Below are 21,823 nucleotides of genomic sequence, written 5' to 3'. Positions count from 1 at the left end.
CAGTTGTAAAGCCTCACTGGAGCTTGTGCTGAAAAGTGACTAGGTAAATTCAGCACATTCTTTCTCAGCAGGACCTGCTTCCTGTGTATCCCGAATCCTATCTAGTGACCTCAGTAACGAGAATAAGCCTTGGCTGCTATTGTTGGAGGGAGTGAGCTGTACCCTATTCCTGCTTGTGCATCATGAACAGGATTGTTTACGGAGTCTCAGTTTCACGGGCAATCTAGTGACTTATGCAAAGAGGTTGCTTGTACGTCATGGGGACACATGTATTCCAACCGACTATCTTTTATAACTTGTGCTGATGGACAAAGAGGAAATTGCTCTGCTAGACTAACAGAACTCAAGACATGGCTGTCTTTTGAAGAGAGCAGCATGCAGATACAACACTGTGGGTATGATCATTGTTATAAGTGATGCTGACCTATTGACAATACAAATATCTGGAGAATCCACTTGTCTCTTTTCTCTGTTCTAATCTGTTTTCATTTTATTTTGCCACCTTGCCATGCCCACCCACCCACCCCTTCTTTCGTGGGCAGTTTTTTTAGCCTAACACCAACACAGGGGGGTTGGTTGGGGTTGGGGGCTTCTTCAAGACTATCTGTTGTGCTTTGCAGATGAGAGCCCCTTTTCCCATTACAATTTTAGGGATGTATTGGTGATGTTTCAAATGAAAAATATCAGCTTTGAATGTATGTGTGTCAGATGTAGGACTGTTACCACCATTCATATTCTTGATGCAGAACTTTAGCTGATTCTGGCACGCTGCAGCTCTGTGATGGATGGGTGTTGGCATGTGCATAATGCATGGAATGGTTCAGAGGAGGGATTTTAAAATGGGGTTCAAAAATTGAAACATACACTTTGAAAATAGCACTGTACTGCCCATCATAGATGTTGTCTTGCATGAAGGAGTAGAGAAGGACACACTTTACCAGGGCCTGGGTTCCTGGCCCAGATTGCAATTTTATTACCATGACAGGGCAGCCGGAGGGAATGAGTCAAAGTTGCAGATCTTGCTTGAGGATGTTTATGGAAACCTGTTTCCTGTATTTGGATACATTGGGCAGGATTCACCTAACATAACCCCATCAGCAGAAGACCTGCACAAGAACTTCCGCTTGCCCAATGGGGCTTTCCTCCCTGTATAACCCTCCCCGAAACTGGCTCCTGGAGGGAGAGTCCCACATAAATGATAGGGCGATAATGGTTCCTGGCTAGCTGAGATGCTTGCACAGATGTAATGACTGGAAGAGCACAATGATGAATTTATTATTATTTAATAAATTTATTTACTGCCCTTCATCCAAAGATCCCCAGGCATATACAACACAGAAACATATTATGTATAAAACAACAACAACAACAACAACAACAACAACAACAAGCAATACCCCCACATCTAAAAGGATAAAGAATGTTTAATACCTAAAGGCCTGGTTGAAGAGGAATGTTTTTGTCTGGCACCTAAAGATATGTAATGAGGGCACCAGGAAAGCCCCCCTATTGTACAGATCTTGTGAGATTTGCTGGTCCCAGTCAGAAACAGGATCAGAAAAAGCAATGTTCTGAACAGTGAGTTACTGATGTGTGCCCTTCTTTGGAACAGAGGAAGTGTGCTTAGAAAGTTAAACCATGACTTGTAGTTTGAGAAATAGTTGTACTTGCTTGTGTGGCATGCTCAAGGAAGTACCAGCCCCAAGTTTTTTCAGGTAGGAGGGAGTGATGTGAGGAACATAAAAACCACAATAATTGATACCAGAAAGAGTGGGAAGCCAAAATTTATGTAAGTAAATATCTAGTACACCCACCTGCCAAATATGACTATGTCATTCATTCTTTGATATGAAATCATTCATTACTTTGATATGAAAAGGCTATATAAATATAGTGGTTTAAAGTGAATTAGTCTATTTATAAACTGTTAGTAGCTATGGTAGTCCATTAGGCCAAAGCAACTTGTTGGGTTGGGCAGAGCCCACTATGCTAGGTCCCCGGCGGGCGGGCGGCTTACTGTGAGGGAGAGTGGAAAGGCAGTGGGGCGGGCAGCATGGTGCAGACACACTCGTGGAGTCAATCTGGTGCTACTGTTGGTTGGTTTGCACCCTGCCTCCTTCTCCACCCTACTCTCAGTGGTGTAATTTCAGAAATGTAGAAAATGTAATTTCAGAATTAACATAAAAAGCTTTGTTTCATAACTCATGAGATTGTATGTCTGGAATGGGATTGTAATAAGAGTATGGGAGGGAACCCATGTTATGTATTTGCCCGCCCCCTGCCCCCGCAAAAAAAAATTGTTTAACTTTTAGAAGGCATATTTTCCGGCAGTAGCTTTTCAGCCATTCCCTACTTGGTTTATCAGCTTTAATGCCAGATTTTTCAACGTTAATGTGCAGTTTTAAAGTTACTTTTTTCTGTTCCGGGATTCACAGATATTTCTATTCCTGCAATTGTGGTAACGATGAGTTGCCCTGTTTATTCCTTCCGTCCTCTGAATAATTTTCCTTTCCAGATTTACCATAGCGATTGACATATGAAACAGAACATTGTGTTTGCCCTTTTATTCCCCTTTTAGTAAACACCTTGGAAATGTCTGTACACTCCATTTTTGTTCAACATAACCCCAATAAAGTATTTCTGTGGGGCTTTTACTTTATTTTTGTCGCATGCATTTTAGTTTCACTTACTTCCCCACGTTGCCTAATATGTGTTTGCTTTTATTTTATTTTTAAAGTTGCCTTTGTTTTCTGAACTCATTTTTCTTTTTCCCCATTTTTGTTTCCTCCATCCAGTACCTGCAGATGAAATGGCCACTGCTTGATGTTCAGGCAGGGAGCCTACAGAGCAGGCAAGCCCTCAAGGATGCTAGGTCTCCATCTCCAGCACACATTGTTGTAAGTAAACGAAGATGCACTACTTTTGTTTCTGTGTCTCTGTTTCTTTGGTGGAGGGAAAGAGGAACGGGTTTAATGAGTATTGCTTGTCACTTTTTGCCTTCTCCAGTTAAACACATTATGAAATAGTGGGAATAAATTCTCAGTTCTTGCTCTTTGAAATATCCATCAAGTTAAATACATTTTCCCCCCTTTGTATCATTTATAAAAGTGTATTAAGTTATCTTATTAAGGAACGAGTGCTTTTTTTTGGTATAAAGTGAGAGGGCCAGTACAGTGGTACCTTGGTTTACAACCATAATCCGTTCCAGAGGTCCATTTGTAAACCAAAACAGGTTGTAATGGGGCTTTCAAAAATTTTTTGTTTGTAATCCCCCAAAAATGGGGGGAAGGGTTGCAATCCAAAAAAAGGTTGCAAACTTGGACATGCACTTCTGGGTTTGACGTGTTTGTAATCCAAAACATATGCAAACCAATACGTATGCAAACCAAGGTACCACTTTACTCTTATTTTTGATCAAAGAGCCATGGGTGCCAGCACAAAATGGCCACCATGGGCAGCAAAAAAGAGAGATGATGATACTCAGTACTGGTGAGTGCTGTCACAAAAAAACCCACTGGTCATAACTGTTGATCTTCAAACTGGGCTTATGATGATTGTTTGAAACACAGTTTTACTGAACAAAAGGGACATTTCATAAGCAAGCTTCTTATTTGTGTGTTTCTTTTTTATTAATTCAGATTCAGAACACAAGGAATTTGGGCTGGAAAGAATGTTATTATTATTTTTTAATGAGCTCCACTTTTCCTAGCATGAGAAATTGATATGCAGCCACACTGTATCTGAATGGAAAATTAATTTCAGTCTGAAAATAATTAAGGATGGTTTCTATTTTTGTAGGCAGAGGTGTGTGTATGTATGTGCGTGACAGAATGACATTTTAAAAATTCTGGATCAGTTTTATAAACCTATTGCGGCAGTATTTAAGGGAAGTTCTTCCTTGACCAAAGTGTACTTAAGATAGCTACCAAAGTTACAACATGAAGCCTACTTGTGGGAATAGTTTCTTTAAATACTTCAAAAAGCTTCATGAAACCTCTTGTTCACACTGCAACTATAACTCCCACATTATTGTCACACTATTCATAAAATAAAAATAGAAGAGAAACCCGCTTCAAGGAAACAAAGGTTTAGGTGAATCAAAGTAGACCATAAATTTATATATATAATATTGGACACCTGTTAACCTTTTAAAGCGGCTTGTTCGTTTACAGAGTCCTTAATTTCACCTCACACAGCTAATTTTCCACTTTTTAATTACAATTCGTATATTTATAATGATTCCCATGATAAAAATGTAAGGTATAAATGGGAGTTAAACACTTACAGCTAAATTATGATTTATTATAACATCTATAATGGTATATAATAGTGTGTGTAGGTTTTGTTTTTTGTTTTGGTACCAGCAGTTGTTGCTTATTGATAATATTGGGTGGCATCAGGAATACTTGCTATTTTACCTTGTAAGACTCTATATTCTGTTCAATGAAAATGTCATTACCATTTTTGTTCCCTATTGAGCGCACTGAATGTGGCATATTCAAATAAGTAACCTCCCCCATTTCTAGAATACCTATAACCTTTCAGTGAGCTGGTATTCTTCTGCCATTCCCTTAAACGCATTTGTTAAATGGACTTTGTGGGGTGGGGGGAGAACCTCTAACAGTAGCAATTTACTTCACACTTGTATCAATTAAATCAGAACTGGAGCTACATCTGCTAGATGGTTTGAGAACCGAGGGACTGCAAACATTATCTGAAATATCTACTGCTTAAGAAAAATTTAAATTACTGCTTGCCCGTGCTGAAATAATGAAAAAAAAAGGGGGGGGGACAAAACACTCTGACTTTATATACCGTACCTCTTAAATTAAAATTTTTATTCTCTGTAACGAGTCATGTTTGTTCAGAAGCAGCAAGTTTTGAACTTCATTGAACATGGCTGGCTTTCGCATTGGTTTCAGTAGTTCAGCTCAGTCTGAATTCAACCTAGTAAGATTAAGCTGCAACCCTCAGCCTCTTTTTTTTAGGAAGTAAGGCTTCAATCCTAATTCTATTCACCAGAGACTAAGCCCCATTGAGTTCAATAAATCTGAATTCTGAGTAGATATGGGCAGGATTGTGCAGTATATCCAGCTGAATTTAGTTCGATTCTACTCTTGTGTGAGCAAGAGGCATATTAGACCATTTGTAGTGTTTTTTCTCCCCCTCCCTTTTTAAAGTGCTCTAGTTTTCCTTATGAGAATATATTCTTGCTCAAAGTGCTTGGGCAAGATCACAGGATTAGAGTGCTAAGACCATTCCCAAGACATACTTCTGTATTTTTGCTATACAAAGACTTACATTTAAGTTCCTTTGTACCTGGCAAAAAATCATGCCATGCCAAAAATAGTGGTATTTTGGTAACACACACAGCTTATAAAACGGAAACTCTTCAGAAATTCATCTGATTCCCTCCCTCCCTCCCGGAGGCAAGACTTTTGAAGTCAATGTAAATTTTACCTTGAGGTGAGTTTATAGTGAGCAACTGTCCTGACTTTTCATTGTGTAATGAGCACATTCATAAACTAGGTTGGAACCTCGGGAAAAAAGTACTATGGTGCTATAGAAGATCTATAATTACGTGTATGTTTTTGCTCAAGGAGAGGGAAATCTTGCTTTGAAAATGCAAGAGGGCAGGAATAACTTAGGACAAAAGTTTCTGAAATCTCTCTGTTCTCAATATATTAACCTATCGATTTTCACCATAGGAATCTTTGCACAGTATTCAAAGTCATGAGCTGAATTTGGACCACAAGGCAATTTTATCTGAATGTTCACTGTTTTGACCAGGATAGTGATAGAAAGTTTGGCCACAGCTGCAATAGTTGCAAGAGGATGGAGTTACTACGTTGAAATGTTTTATTTCCCTTGGGTTTTGCATTCAGTTCCTGGATGAACCAACTGTGTGTGTTCCATATTGGCCAAACCTTTTTAGTTATAAGTACAACAATTTATCAGCTCCTGGTAAGATGTTGATTATGCAGCAAGGTACACATATAGCACATTTTGAGACAGTTCGTCTCCCCTGACTATAGAAGCACAGCTCTTCCAAGTCCTAAAAATTGAATGATATAAGCAGTGAAGATGAAGATGTGTAGAGTCATTCTCAAATTTGATGGAAGGGATGGATTAAATAAACTTTTGCTCTTTGGGGGAAAGGTGACTCTGAGAAAAATCACACGACATTTTGACAGCATATTTATTTTTGCAGCGTATTTATTTTAAAACCTTTTGTGCATCACTCTTTATGTGGTTCTCAACAGTTTTAAACAATATTTAATATACAGTAGGAAACTTGCATAAAAATAAAACACAGAAGGAACAGTAAGAACTGTTTGGAGGACTAGGAATAAATAAAATAAAAGATGGTACGGTGGAAGACATAGGCGAGTAAAAGGATATTTGCCAGCTGTCAAAAGCATTGATTGATTATTTAATTTCTACAACACTTACTATATTAAAAAATATCTCTTAGTGGTATATAGAAAACCGAAGCAACAACAGAAAACTTTAAATATTACAAAAGTACAGTTACATTAAAAATGTTACATTAATGCAAAGTTACACCCACCCACCCACCCACCCACCCTACCTCAATTCATTTTCCTTCTGAAATACCCTCCCTCTCACCCAGGGTCCAAACAACGCGCCCCCCCTGCAAAGTTCCACAGTGAGAAGAGTTCCCAGTCTCTCACTCTAGACTTGTTTTTTATGGGCAGGCCGAAGCAGATGGTACTTCCTCAGGCTGCCCATAGCTGTGTCTTGTTCAGCTTCACTCTCCACACCCAGCTCCAGCAAATTTAAGGAGCTTCCAAGTGGGTCCAGAGAATGGGACAAGGGCTTCACGTCACTCACAGATTTTTCTTCACCCTCCGCCCCCTCCTCCTTTTCAGCAGCCCCAGCTTTTGTAACTGTAGTCAGTCAGTGCCCCACGGAAAAGGGCCTGTGAGGCAGAGAGCAGGTCTTCCAGGACTCACAGCCAAAATGGGAGATAGGTTCAAGTTTAAGTGAGCTTCCTTGTGGAGAGCGTTCCACATGTTGGAGCACAATAGCTGCAAAAGCCCACAGTCCAATTGTCACCAGCCTAACCTCAGAAAGTTGAGGGCCTCTAGAGATGGGCGTAGCATCCAGGCTAAAAAAAACTGGATAAGTCTTCAAAGGCAGCTCCCATGCAAAGCACTGAACTAGTCAGCCCTGAGGGGAATAACACTGGATAGGTTACCTTGGGGTAGGAGTGGTTTTGGCTGGTGCACCAGCAGGTACAAAGCCCTAGACTTACCCAATACAATCCTGTCCACACCAGGCTGATTTTCTGGATTGGAAGAACAGTTGAGCAACTGTATCTTTGCTTATAAACATAGAGCCTCATTACTGTTTTCCAACACTGATCCAGCACTTCCACTGCAGCTGAATTTTGGGGAAATAGACCCCAAGCGGGGTTGGTGCTACTAGCAGGTTATTTTGCCATAGGAGAGAGGTGTGGGGACTAGGTTTAGATGTGTAACCGTAATTGCCATGTGTCTTCTGCTGGTGCCAAAGTGTGCCAACACTGAATTAGAACGGCACCTACAAAAGAAAAAGAGATTCAGCATTGCTGCTGATCTTGTCAGCAGCCGTTATCTTGTGGATGGGGTGGGGGCTGAAAGGATCCCCCCAAAACTTCCCTCTGACTTTCTACCCTGGCCAAGGGGTCACTTACCCCTCCCAAGAGTTTAACACCACTGTCAAATCTGACAGCGCTCATCATGTGTTGGGTGACTTAAGAGCCCATAGAAATGTAGATAGATAACTAACTGCTGCACTTCTGCTTCTTTTGATTGGGACTAGTATAGGTTGTTGTTTAGTTGTTTAGTCGTGTCCGACGCTTTGTGACCCCATGGACCAGAGCACGCCAAGCACTCCTGTCTTCCACTGCCTCCCGCAGTTTGGTCATACTCATGTTTGTAGCTTCGAGAACACTGTCCAACTATCTCATCCTCTGTCGTCCCCTTCTCCTTGTGCCCTCCATCTTTCCCAACATCAGGGTCTTTTCCAGGGAGTCTTCTCTTCTCATGAGGTGGCCAAAGCATTGGAGTCTCAGCTTCAGAATCTGTCCTTCCAGTGAGCACTCAGGGCTGATTTCCTTAAGAATGGATACATTTGATCTTCTTGCAGTCCATGGGACTCTCAAGAGTCTCCTCCAGCACCATAATTCAAAAGCATCAATTCTTTGGCTAGTATAGGAGATGTACCCAAATTTATACTACTAATATGGATATACAGACCATCGCAGATATCCTGCTGCCTGACTAAGTTATTTGTGCATATCCGTTCTTTTGTTATGCATTTATTCAGCACCATCAGTGTGCATGGCACTTAACAGTTTATGAGAGGACAGTTCCCTGCCCTAAGGGCCCTGCAATCTAAATATAAACATAGAATAAACAATAGAGGGAAAGGAGAGCAGTGGCAGCAGTGGTAAATAGAAAATCAGTGTGCAATTGTTTCAATTACATGTGCCTTAGCTTAGTTCTATGCTGTGGCTGGAGTCCTTTATCTACTTACCTGAGAAAGACTCTGAGCAGGTGTGCAGGTGATGGTGGTGTAAGGTACGGTGGCACAAAGCCTTCATGGAAATGTGAGTTTTGAGGAGGGATTTGAAGGAAGTAAGAAATGTAGCATCACATGCGTCTGCATCCCCACCCCCCTGTGCATTTTATAGCCAGACACTATTATTTTGGGTCTTATATCCGTTTACTGGTTTGCAGCACTGTCAGCTTCTGTAAAATGTAAAGCAGAAAAATAGATATTTCTGCCTCCCCCCCTCCTTTTCAGGCTCCTGTCCTCAAAAGTTTACTATGGAGAGACATGCCACCCAACTACCCCCCCAGCTATTCTTGAATTTCATGCAGCATGTGTACCTGTTTCAGTCCTTTCTTCTTCCCAGGGTCTTCAAAGCTACCATCTTTGCACACAGGCTGCATGTTGAAATCCTACCAGAATCCTGTGGTACTACAAAGGGAAGGGTTTGTGCATGTTTCATTTCATTCCTTACAACGAAGAATGCTGCATAATATGAGGTCAAGGAGGGCTGGGTATTAGCATGCGTTGCAAAAGGGCAGATTTTGGCATATAGACATTTGGAATAGCTTTGTAGCCCTTTATGAATACTGGATGTGATAACTATTATTGCTTCAACATGAGTCACAATGGAACTGTTCTACTAAGGCGTTTGGCCCAAGTTAACCCTTGTGAATTATAAACTGCACATGATATTATTTAAGTGGATGTTAATGAAATGCATGTTTATGCCCCCTGAATATGCAAATGACATCAGGACACAGATGAGAGCAAGGCCAGGGTAAATGTGGAAAATGGTACATGTGGGTCTTATCTTTCAGTATGCATCTGCATGAACAGAAAGGGAAGGCCCATGTTGCCTGTTTGGCATTTTGCTTCATAGCCACCATTCTTGGGGGAGTAAATGACTGCTTTCATATGGTACTTCACTACATCCCTGTGTGTGTTGGGTGTCTCACAATGGGACCATGCTTCTGCCCGGACATACACACTTTAAGGTTAAACGTTTCTAGGCTGATGGGAGTAAGGGAGGTTGGACTTTGTTCCAGAATCAGTACCCAAAATAACAAATAACTGCTGAAAAGTGAAGGGTCTGTTTTCTAAGCAAGATAAATGGCAAGCATCATCCCATTCATGACTGGTCTTCATTGTTGAATTTTATCTGTGTAGTTATTTCAGAAGTGCGTATCTTCAGAGATAAGCATTTGCAGCAATTCCTGCAACTTATTGTGCTACCTTTTTGGCAGTGGAAGGAACCATCTAGTGACTCAAGGATATATTCTCAAGGTGATAGTTTATATGAGGATTGAGTTGAAATAATGCCTCATCCTGCTTCAGAATATTTTGGCATAGTCAACATACATTCACAGTGACTGTTTCTTCTTTCCCATGTATCCAGCAAGCCAGAAGTATTCAAATGTGTTTGGGCAATAGTAGCAATGATTAGGGTAAACAGTCTGCTTTCACCAACGGAGAGCATACCTGCATGGTAACACATACTCATCTGTGTGTCTCCAGGATGGGAAACAACATTCTCAGTGATTAGGTTGAACCCTTGAAGCACTAATACTTTGTAGCATCCTTTCTTATCTGTGAAACAGGGTCTGTCCTTGCATCTTTAGTTGTACAAGTGGAGTGCAGGCGGGTGCTGGATGTTTGTGTCAGGCATCCTGAAGTACAGGGTTTTAGGTAGACAAGTGTAAGTCTTTAAGTATTTATTCTACATCCTTATTTTGCACCTATTCATGCCAAGTACTTTGTTTTTGTTCAATTCACCCTTCTCCATAGTTCCTGTCACCAGTGTTCACCTCTGTATGCTCTAAGCATGCACAAGATGAGGCCTCAAGGTGACATTGCTTAACATCCAAGTTATGGTCTCCCTGCTTCATGTTTATAGCTTACCGCTGCACTGTGATCAGAGGAATGTGATGGGAGGAGGAGGGGACAGAGGTTTTTTGGTCTCCCTTGAGTTCTGTGAGTGGTTTGGTGTTTTGCTTTATTTTTCACTTGTACCACTGTCAAAGTCGGTGCAGTCTTATGTTAGAATTGAAGGTAGGACTCGATCCTTAGGGAGTATAAAATTTGTAATAAATAATAATTACTCCTCCCATTTTGTCCACTGGCAGTGCAGACAAGCTAGTGTGGAGGTGCACAAGCATCACAAAGTTGCACTATCAGTGGTGATGGTGTGCCTTGGACATATGCTGGAATAGCCAGGTTTTCATCATACTCTGACTAGGAAGGCTTTGGAGTATTTCCACAAAAAATATTTAGCGGTTATTAGGAATACTTGTATGAAAATCCAGATACCTAGCAAGGCAAAATGAAAGCCTAGGACATTGAAAGTGCAATAAAGAAGAATATGAATTAAAAGGATGCAAGCACTGACTGAAGGAAGGGTGATGAGCAAGAACACAATATTGACACTCATTCCTGGCTGCTAAACTGTGGCTCATCTAGAGCAGAGGTAGCCAGCACAGTGCCCTTCAGATGTTGGACTGTAACACCCATTACCCATGACATTGGTCATACTTGACGGGAGTTGGAGTCTAACAACGTTTGAAGGGCACCACTCTGGCTGTCCTAGCCTTAAAAATATGACTGTCTACCCCTCTTGTTCTGCTGTTCATCCCCAGTGGCTACAACCTAATGACAGTTGCCCTCATAGGAACACATAAGCATTATATAGAATCTGACTATTAGTTTATCCTTCTCGGTATTGTCCACTATGACTGGCAATGGCTTTTCATGGTTTCAGACAGGGGCATTTCCAGCCCTCTCTGGCTATGCCAGGAATTGATCCTGGCCCCTTCTGCATGCAAAACAGATACCCTAACACTGGGCCACAACCCACCTTAATATTCCTTACGATGAGCTTCAGACATCACCATATAGAGTTAATCTTAAGAGAGAACTGAAATTACAACTTTTCATAATCGCTAGTTACTTTAGCATGCTTATAACTGGTGCACTGCAACTGAAACCAATCTCTTCTTCTTTCAGTGCTTACATTGTCTGCCAACATGGCATTATTTGTAGTAACTTGGGAATAACCGTTACATGGCTAAATGTGACTGGTAATATTTCACTATTTATTCACACTCTTATTTACAGCATTCATTAGCTTGCTGAATCCTTGGGAAGCAACAGGTAGGAGCAGATTTCATTCCATGTAGCTCAGGTGTTATTTCACATATTATAATATGGAACTTGGATCAATGAATTAAGCTGACAAACAGAAATCCAAAACACTTAGGATATGGATTGTTAACACATAATAAGGCATCTGCCTTCTTTAAAAAAAAAGTAGAAGCAGAAGAAAAGAACACCAAGTCGCTGCATCTCTCTGTAATCTTCTGCTGAATGATAAGTCTAGGATATCAGAGTGTTTTGCAAAGAATAGACACTGCCATGTAAAGTCTTGAAAAGACAAACCAAGTACAGCTGTTGAATGTATGCTTCCTACCATCTGTTAAGAGTTCACGTCTTCTATCAGATTACACTGTTGTTCAGTGTAATTGCATTGCCTTAGAAGGCATGGCCTTGGGCATTCCAGAACCTTGGCATTTTGGTAATCTTCATTCATACCCTAAGATTGAAAGTCACTGATGGAAAAAGCCTGAATGAATCAGTGTATACATAAATGTTGCAGGAGTACTTAGCTACTGTGTTAGAGTTTATTCAGCTAAACTTCATTTAAAACCAACTGTACATTCCAAGCAATATGTAAAGGAGTGATTCCTAAAACAATGTGTTTGTTTTGATGTCCTAGTTCCTGGGTTTCAGTCAGTGTGAAATGTAAGACTTCTTGATTAAGCTATGAGCAATGGATGTTTGAGCAATGGTATAATGTAAACATACAGGGTGGAATTCAATGTAGTATGAAGATAGTTCCGTCTGTGCAAGCCTTTCTGTTTGCCCGGTGGAACAATCTCGCCTTGAAAACTGTGTTTATTGCACTTTTTTTGTCAAATGGAAGGGAATTTGCAAAATGTTTGGAGGATAATGGAACTGACATAATACTGTGCAATACTCTGCAATTCCCACCGTGGTATTCTCTCTTGGTTGCTAAGTGGTTAGCAGAAATTATTCACAGATTTTTTTGGGGGGAGAGGGTTCTGTGGAATAATAAGATGTGGGGAATAATTTTCAACTATTAGAAGCTCTTGGGAATGATATTCTGCAATATTTAGGCTCATTAGTAAAGGACTGTTGCTTGGCTCATAGTGAAGATCTGTGGTGCTGTGGTTGTTGATGTGTGAGGCTGTTCCATCCCAAGTGTTGCCTAATCAGTGTGGGAGAGTTGGCTGGGCTGCCTGATACAAGACTACTTCAGGCAAGTTGTAATTAAAGCTAAAACTGAATGTAATCTGACATAGTGAAAGAGATTGGAATTAAGTAATTATAGATTTGACATTTGAGCCATGGACTGCCCATTGGCTGAATCCAATTCAAGAAATAGGTGTTTAATACGATTCCCAATGTAAACTGGAAAAGCTGAATCAGTGTCTTTGTAAAGTAAGGATGCAGTAAGATTTGGGTACTGTTCCTAAAAAGAATTTAAAAAAAGAATTACCACAGCTGTCCAGGTGCAACCTAAAGAAAACAACAGATCTTTGATATTATCAAGGAAGTTAGAATCACTATTTGCTGAAGCTGCTATAAATTCATAATGTTACTTTGGTGAATACAGTTCAGGAGCTTTGGGTGGGCATTTTGTGTTGCTCTTCAGACATTTTGCCCTCTGTATTTATCTCACGTTTCTACTGTCCCTTCATATTTGTAGGAGAGAATAAAAGCACTGCTCAGAAGATTCAGTGTAAAATTTAAATTAGATGTGAACAACTTGCTTATGGGCTATGTCTAAAGACTGTTGAGCACTAATCCATTAGATTGGAAATAATAAGGTTGTCCAGGAAAGGCTTTTCTTGTCTCAAAGCCATATTTTGACAGAAGTGTCAAAAAATGTTCTAATTCTGGACTTTAGGTAAAAAAATTCTAGAGGAATAAAAAAGAAAGAAAGAAAGAATAGTTCCTGTCCACTGAAGCACAGTATCAAGACCATTAAAATGGCAATTCCCCCCTTGATATTATTTTACATAAAGAATTTAAAATCATATATATTATCACATATAATGAAATAAAATGTGAAGACACAAGAAGAACATAACCAACAGCATTATAAAGTTCTTAAATGCATTTTGACTGTGTGGTCGTCTTCAGTTGCAAATAACAGTAGTAAGTAGATTAGCCGCTCCAGGGTGGCTCCAGAATGGATTGTATTTCAGGCTTGCTAACATCAGGGTTCATGGTCATATGATCTGGGAAAATACTATGATGAAAAATCCTCCAGTCACCAGAGTATTGGAGCCTGGACAAGAAAAGTTCTAGATAGAATCCCAAGAACCCACTGCAAATTCCTTTGAATATCCATCCACATATGCCTTTCTGTAGAAATGGTGCATATCCAATAGTGTATGGAATGCATATTTGTATACAGGTAGTAGGCAAGCACTGTAGAACCACTGCCAGTTAGGACTTTCTGGTGCATATTCAATGTAGTTTTCATACTTCAGTGAGTTAGCGGCTATAAGCACCGGTGAATATGTGTAAATTGGGTCTCAATATTGCATGTTTACAGAGGTTATATATTCCATGGTATTTGAATAGTGAGAGGCCTCTTGACTTATTAAGCTCTCTCAATAGTAGTAATATGTTTATCCTTCATTATTGTCATAATACTAACAAGTATTGTTAGACACTTCTATGTTATTAGGTCACATTCCTGTTCCTAGGTACTTACATATTCAAACTGCCCTGCTGTTACTGCATGTTGCTACTTGCACAAGGCAAACATTACACGGTTGTACCTTGCTATCACAGTTTTAGCGAATTATGGCACACTACTTGGGATTATTAAATGGGCCACCCACAAGCAAGTTGTCAGACTTCCATCCTGGAAGAACTTGTAGCAGCATCCTGGTTGCAATGGCTTATTAGCACTTGGATATTTTCAGCAACTCAGAAATCTTGATTTATTTATTTTTTTGCTTTTAAGGGTATTGAACTTTCAACCCAACTTGATCAGTATTAAGGTCTATTAAGCAAGGTTATGGTTTACAATAAAAGGTTGGTGTATTTTGAGTTGACATTTTTGCCCCATACTTAGGGAATCTAGGCACAAGTAGGCATTTCAAGCTTTCCCGATATTTCACAATCACAAACTTCACGCAACATGAGACAAAATGTCCAGAAGTGGCAAATGGTTGATGTGTAACATGTTTCTGTAAAGTTATTATCTCTCGATGCACTACCCAAGTCATGGACTTGGCATGATCATTCAAGGTTCAATTGAGCCAAGATTCACAAGGCTCTAGTCCTAAATCCAAAATGCATGATACAGTAATACAGTAGAAATGTTTATAGGATATATTCATTTTGTTTCCTCTAACCATTGAAAATTTTCAGCTAGCTCTATACTGACACTTGCCAGCCTAGTTCCCAGCTGCCATAAACTGCAGCCAGCACAGCCATTCTGCCTAGGCATGGTCAGAGCTGTAATCCAAAATAGTTGGGATACACCAGGTTGGGAAAAGCTGCCCTGCACATGTGAAAAGAAGATGTCCAGGACTGCATGCATGGTTAGCTGTAAGACACAAATACTAGCAGTTCACAGCTATTGTTTTAGATATTAATGCTGACAACAGTCTTGTGTGGGATGAACCAAGTCCTGGGCCCAGCTTGGTTATGGCACCGTTTGTTGTGGCCATTAGTGGGGTATATAGCTGTTAAGATGTTTATGTTTCAAGCACATGGTGTGTGCGCATGTGTGTGCATGCATTAAATAGGAGGGACAGTAAAATAAAAATAAAAATAGGAGGGACAGTGTAGGAAGTAGCAGTGTGTTAATTAATGCACAACGTGCAAAGTATCCCTCTATTTTATTGTATCTAATATGTGAAAAGCTGCTTACAGACGATGGAAGTCTGAATGCCTGCATTGAAAACACCCTCCATAAAGCCTGTATAATGTTGCTGTGTGCATGTTGTACCTCATTGCTAAGAGAGAGAGAGGGAGAGACCTCCGTGAAGAGAATGACAGGGTTTGATATAAACCAGCAGGACTGCATTTCTGCCATTATTCAACAGTAAACCCTTTCACAATACCATATGCTGTGCATTCCATCACAGCAGTGTAGGGTGTGATATAGTTAAAGCACATTCTGCAAACAGGAAATGCTGGTAACCACTGTGTGTGCTTTTCATGGAGATAAAGTAATGGGAGAGAGTTAAAAAATATATACTTCAGTCTTGGCAAAGGGAAGGAAGGGGGAAGGTATGATTTGAGACAGAGAAATTTCAGACCTCGAACTACTAATATATGTAGAAACTCAGGTTGAAAATGAAGCGACTCAGCACTGAGCAACAGGTGAAAGTACTGCTTTACTCTTGAGGGCTTCTCTGTAACTACTTTTCAGTGTGGTTCTTCTTTGCCCTCATGGAGTAGGCCCATGTGGGTGGCTTTCATTCCCCCCCCCCCACAGTGTTTTCCTCACACGCTCCTTTGATTTGGGTTCCAAAAAAAATTGCACAAGGCTTATTTTTAAATGTTTGTGTGCTATTTAAAAATAAATAAATAAAGCATGAACTTTTTTCCTCCCCTCATCTTGGCAAGCCCTGCAAACATTGGTATTAAAAAATATTTTGTTACTTTCCTTGGCAGCCTTCTGGAAAGAAGGAGTTGCAACACCAGCCTAATAGGCAATATTCCAAAAAAGTAAAGGAGATGGAGCAGTTGGGCGGGGAGAGAGAGAGAGAGAGAGAGAGAGAGAGAGAGAGAGAGAGAGACTTTGAATCATAAACAGACACCATGGCTTTAATAAAATAAATGAAGTGAAGCCTTTTGAGCTCTGGGTGGACTATGTTGGTGCAAGTCAGGCTTTACTAGTGGTAGTGAAAATTGACAGGCTGAGAACTGGGACATAAACAAAAATGTCAGTCCCTGGGAGTCTTGTTCGCTGGACAATGTCTCAATTGTTTCCTTGATTTTTCGCAGGCAGCAGGGGATATTGGGAGATTAACTGTTTACCATCCATACAGGCTTTAGAGGTGTTTGCAGGAAGAGGTGGCAGAAAATAGTGTTTTCTGTTTGGAAGCAATTAAACATGTCAGTGGGGAGATAAGGAAAAGGTCACCCTGCTCTCCACATATTTGTCTAGCATTCAAGTTGAAAGCCCCATGTGTTTAAAAAGTTTTCCTCTCTTTTTTGCAAACTGCCTTTTTTGCATTCTGCAAAGCAGGTTGTTAGAGAGAGAGAGAGAGAGAAAGAAAGAAGGGTGCGATGTTTCTTTGGAGGTGGGGTGAGCCAGATTTTTGTAAATGTTCATTGGAAAGATAGAATCAAGCCTGCAAGGAGTTTGTTCTTTAATTTAGGAGGCAGTGTTGACAAGACAGTTTTGAAATCGGGCGAAATCTGAGAAGCAGCAAGTTGCGTCAGTATTTTAGCCACTTATTTGTTTTATTTTAAAAATATACAGTATCTAAAGGACAGGGAGAGACTAGCCACTTAGTCTTCTCCTCATACTTGCACTTTCTTCATTACAAAAGCAAGCAACAAGAGTCTACAGCATTCCAGCTGTTTCTGAATATGTGTCTGAAACAATGGAACTTCGAAACCCTTCTGTCAGCATCTTTTAAATGTATGTTTTGTTCCAAGGGAGGAAGGAATGGGGGGGGGGAGCAGGAGAAGCTTTTTTCTTTGGGGTACAATGATGTGGAGCTTCACTGCAAAGAGATAAAGTCTGTTTTTAATAATTTCTTCTTTTTGTCTCATAGTTAATGCACTTTAGGGCTAGAAGACAGTTTTTCATACAAAAGTCATGAGGTGATGTGATGCTGTTAGTGGGAGCAGAAAACTTAATTTACTGTATTTTTTTCAGTTTCCCTTCCTTTTTGAAACATCTCGTGTCTGTTCATTCTCGGTGTCTCTCTTGATTTCATCTGCCTTGTCAACTGCACTGAAAGTGTTATTTGCATTTTGTAGGCTGCTAAATTCTATAGTACCCCCTCTTTCTGGTCAGAAAGGAAATCACTTCCTAAGTAAATATGACTTGAAGTGTGGTACAAATCATCTTAGGGACATAGTTTATTTATCTATAGGTAAAGGTAAAGGTACCCCTGCCCGTACGGGCCAGTCGTGTCCGACTCTTAGGGTTGTGCGCTCATCTCACTTAAGAGGCCGGGAGCCAGCGCTGTCCGCAGACACTTCCGGGTCACGTGGCCAGCGTGACAAAGCTGCTCTGGCAAGCCAGCACCAGCGCAGCACACGGAAACGCCGTTTGTCTTCCCGCTATAAAGTGGTACCTATTTATCTACTTGCACTTAGGGGTGCTTTCGAACTGCTAGGTGGGGAGGAGCTGGGACCGAAAGATGGGAGCTCACCCCGCCGCGGGGATTTGAACCGCCGACCATACGATCAGCAAGTCCTAGGCGCTGAGGTTTTACCCACAGCGCCACCTGCGTCCCTGCGTTATTTATCTATATATAACACTATTTTTTTCTTTCAAAGTACCATTTAGATTCTGGCAGTGCTGCTTTTGCTGCTTTTCTATAAAAAATAGCTCAAAAAGGGCTTGTTTATTTTGTTTTGAGATTTTGCAAAACAAACAAACACTCAACAATCCAGTGGCTTGCATTGCTTTGTCACATGGGTTAGCACTGCACTCTGAAGCAAATGTTAGATGATTATTTAAATGGGGTGGTGGTGAGGAGAACAATCTTTGAGGAAATCAAGTGAATGGCTGGCCATGAGTGTGCCATTTCAAGCTGATGTATACATGTAAATGAAAAGCTGGACAAACACTGCCATCTTTACTTTGGAGATAAGTCCCAGTAGATTCACAGTGCCTCACTCCTAAGTAGGATGGCCTCTTTCAAAAAGTACACAGGAAGATGAAGATTAGCATAAAATTTGCACAAGCTAATTTATGTAGGCCCCATTTTTTAAACGAACAGCAGTCATAATAATAATAATAATAATAATAATAATAATAATAATAATAAGTATAGATGAAAATTTAGAAGAAAAAATTCTGTAAATTAAATAGAGTTACAATCCATATCACCACAATGGGTAAATCCAGGTGCTGTCAATTAGCAGCTACAAGGTCCCTCCTATTCTCTCTTTTTATGTTTTGTTTAAAGGTCAAATAAAGGTAGGGCACCCTATAGATAAGTATGCACAGGATAGTATCCTAAGAACCAACACTTGTTTTGTAGAAATATCGGCGGTATCCAAGTAAATGTGTTTAGATCTCAGGGCATATGGTTTAAGTGAAGTACTGGATTACTCTGGGCAGGTAATCTTCAAATAAGAGAGCTTGTTGTTAAATTACACTGCTATTAACTGTATTAAACAAATTGAGCTTGGGTATCTGCAGGAGAAATCTGGAAGAAAGGGAGGTAAGGATATTTTATAATATTGCTCTTTCTGGGTTGGTGGTAGAGGATTCTGCTGGAAATATCTCCTATAATTGGTATTGACACATTTTTGGAATTGAATTAGTACCACACCATACTTGAATACATGCAGTCTGGGTTGGCGAGTTCAAATCTCGCCACACCTTCTGTGCAACAGCAGAATGCATGCAGACATGGGCACACCTACCCCAGCCTGTAATATGGCGATAAAAATACTGACCTAGTTTTAAGAGTTGTTGTAAGCATCACGAGAAGTACACTCTAAATAATTATACTATTTTGCTATTATTATTTTTTTCTACTTTATGATGATGCTATGGAAGTACCTGTCATTTAGCATGCATAACAATATGAGCAGTGCGGCAGCTCTTAGGCTAATTAGGATACAAGGAAGTGGAATGGTATCCGTTTGCTCCCCCCTCAAGAAGGAGAGAAGGCTTTCAGGGTTTCCTTTCCACGCCATGTGATTGTTTACAGGATACACCATGAAAACACAGCAAGGTAAAACCCTGCAGATTATCGTATTGCACGCTTTCGTATTCTGGGTCAAGAGTTGAAGGGAAGTGTATCAGCCTTGAACCATTGCAGCATGACTGAACATGTCAGAGGGCAAAGCATGTAAATGAAAGCTTGTCCTCACCCTCTTTTTCCTTTCCTGTGGTAAGATAAATATTGGATACAAGAGCCAAAGTGCTAAAGCTATCTGAATAGTACCAAAAACCTAAAATTATTTGGATATTTGCTGCAAATGGATGCAGTAAAGTATTTTTGATCGTTTCCACCTGTGCCTTCCTTTCTTGACTTTAAATGTGGATTTAAAAAAAAGTTCTGTTGTTATTTTGTATTTGGATTAAAACAGAAACAACGCTTTACAAGAAATATCAATATTATGCCAAACTTAACATCCATCCCATTCCCTTACATTGTTTTATGCATTTTGTAACTTATTTTTTTCTTGTGCCCAGTGCATGAGTTCCTATTGGGTTCACATGCTTTACCTTCTGTAACTGTGTGTGCGTGCGTATGTATTGTGTTACCCTCTCTCTCTCTCTCTCTCTTTTGTAAAAGAGTTTAATAATTGCTTTTGGATCTCTGGAGACACGTGTCAAGAATCATCTCTGCGTTGCTAGTCTAGTTCAACAAGTATGCTATAGAAATGGAAGGTTCTGTTATCCATCAGATTTTTCTGTTCCATTTGTTGCAGATGAAAGGCGAATGAATTTAGTGCTCACTTTCTTCTCACTCTGACAGTTATTGATCCTCTCTGGAACTTTACAATTCACAGTCTGATCCTGTCATGACACAGGGAATTCCCAATTTGTTGTAACTGAGCTTTCTGCTGCTGCTGCTATGGTTAAGAAAGTGTTGCCTGGCTGTGTTTCAAATGCAGAAGTTAACATTTTCCAGTGGTACATCTTAATAAACTAGGCTTGACTTCCTTGCTTTAAGAAATTCTAATTGAAAAAACTATTTTTTAAAATAAACCGAGAGCTTTGTTTTGATATTGTAATTTGTAAGTGCAGTGACTGGTACACCCGGACGAGGTGGGGCTCAAAGTTCCAGTGCTATCTCTAACCATCCTTTATCTGATCAAGTGCCTTCTCCCCATCTTACCCAAAGTTTACCCTCCCATAGGAAATAAACCTGTGTGTGTGTGTGTGTGTGTGTGTGTGTGTGTGTGTGAGAGAGAGAGAGAGAGAGAGAGAGAGAGAGAGAGAGATTATTTCACTTGATATTCTAATGACTGACCCTGAGGATAAATAAAAGTTGTGGTTTGAAAGGCCTGTGATGATAGTGGAAGTATGTGGGGATATGGTATAAAGCAAGGCAACGATTGTGAATCTACTGTGTTAGTGTGTTAACTAAATTGATAAAGCAGACTGTCTGGTTATTCCAGAAAGAGGAATGGTATTGTTGTAGTCATGCTTCTCTTAGGTTTCAGTAGCTGTCTCAGCACTATGGAAAAGATTTTCACTTCAAATTCTACCCTGGTTGCACTTTTATAGTAACTCCAGTGTGTTCACTTTTTCTCTTTTGCAGTGTTTATACACACAATTCCATGAAGATCTCAGTCCTAAACACACCAAGGAGTAAGCCGTGCTTTTGCATAAATATGTATAGGATTGTAGTGTGATATTGTTTTCTGCTAGTTTTATTAGAGAGAGAAAACCTGTTTTATCACTGCAATCATGTATGAAATAAGACGGGGGAAGCCAACATGTTGCCCTCTGAATGTTGTGGACTACAACTCCCAGAATTTCGTGAGTGTTGACCATACCAGCTGGACCTGATGGAAGTTGAGGTCCACAATATTTGGAAGGTACCAAATTGGCTACAGCTAGATGAAGGAAACAGCCTTAGTAAGCAAGCACTACAAATTTGTATGTGGCACCATCTGCAAGCAGAAATGCACCTCCATTTGCACAAAGGGGGGCCCACCCCCATTTGTACTGATTCCCTCTACCTCCTGCAGCCTCAACAACAGATCCCTGTGTTGTTCTGGACAGTCCTCTCTCCAGGAGCAGATTTTCAACAACTGAAAGGCCAGAGTGCATGAGTGGGAAGTTTTCTCTCAGATGTTTGGGTCCAACCTGAGATTTATTTATTTAAAATATTTATATACCACTTAATTACAAACATTTCTAAACTGTACATCAAAATTAAAAAGGATGCAATGGGAAATATTGATTAAACTAAGTCATAAAAAAGCAGAAAACATCCTTTAAAGGCTTGCTGAAATAGAAGGGTCTTTTGTCAAGAGCCTGAAGTTCAACAGTGAGGGGGTC

General features: G+C 40.2%; 1 protein-coding gene across 38 annotated transcripts in view; it reads left to right on the top strand.

Annotated features, from left to right (window-relative positions):
* The window catches only part of TCF7L2 (transcription factor 7 like 2), a 203,631-nt gene that overhangs the window by 74,291 nt on the left and 107,517 nt on the right, over window positions 1–21,823 (top strand). For all 38 annotated transcript variants that reach the window (XM_081863050.1, XM_081863076.1, XM_081863077.1 and 35 more), the window contains one exon: window positions 2,796–2,897. In XM_081863050.1, the coding sequence (XP_081719176.1) occupies window positions 2,796–2,897 (102 nt within the window). The remainder of the gene's footprint in view (window positions 1–2,795; window positions 2,898–21,823) is intronic.

The sequence above is a fragment of the Podarcis erhardii genome (genome assembly GCF_964252035.2).
Source record: "Podarcis erhardii genome assembly, chromosome: 5".
Classification (NCBI taxonomy): Eukaryota; Metazoa; Chordata; class Lepidosauria; order Squamata; family Lacertidae; genus Podarcis; species Podarcis erhardii.
This window is presented reverse-complemented; position numbering and strand designations above follow the sequence as displayed.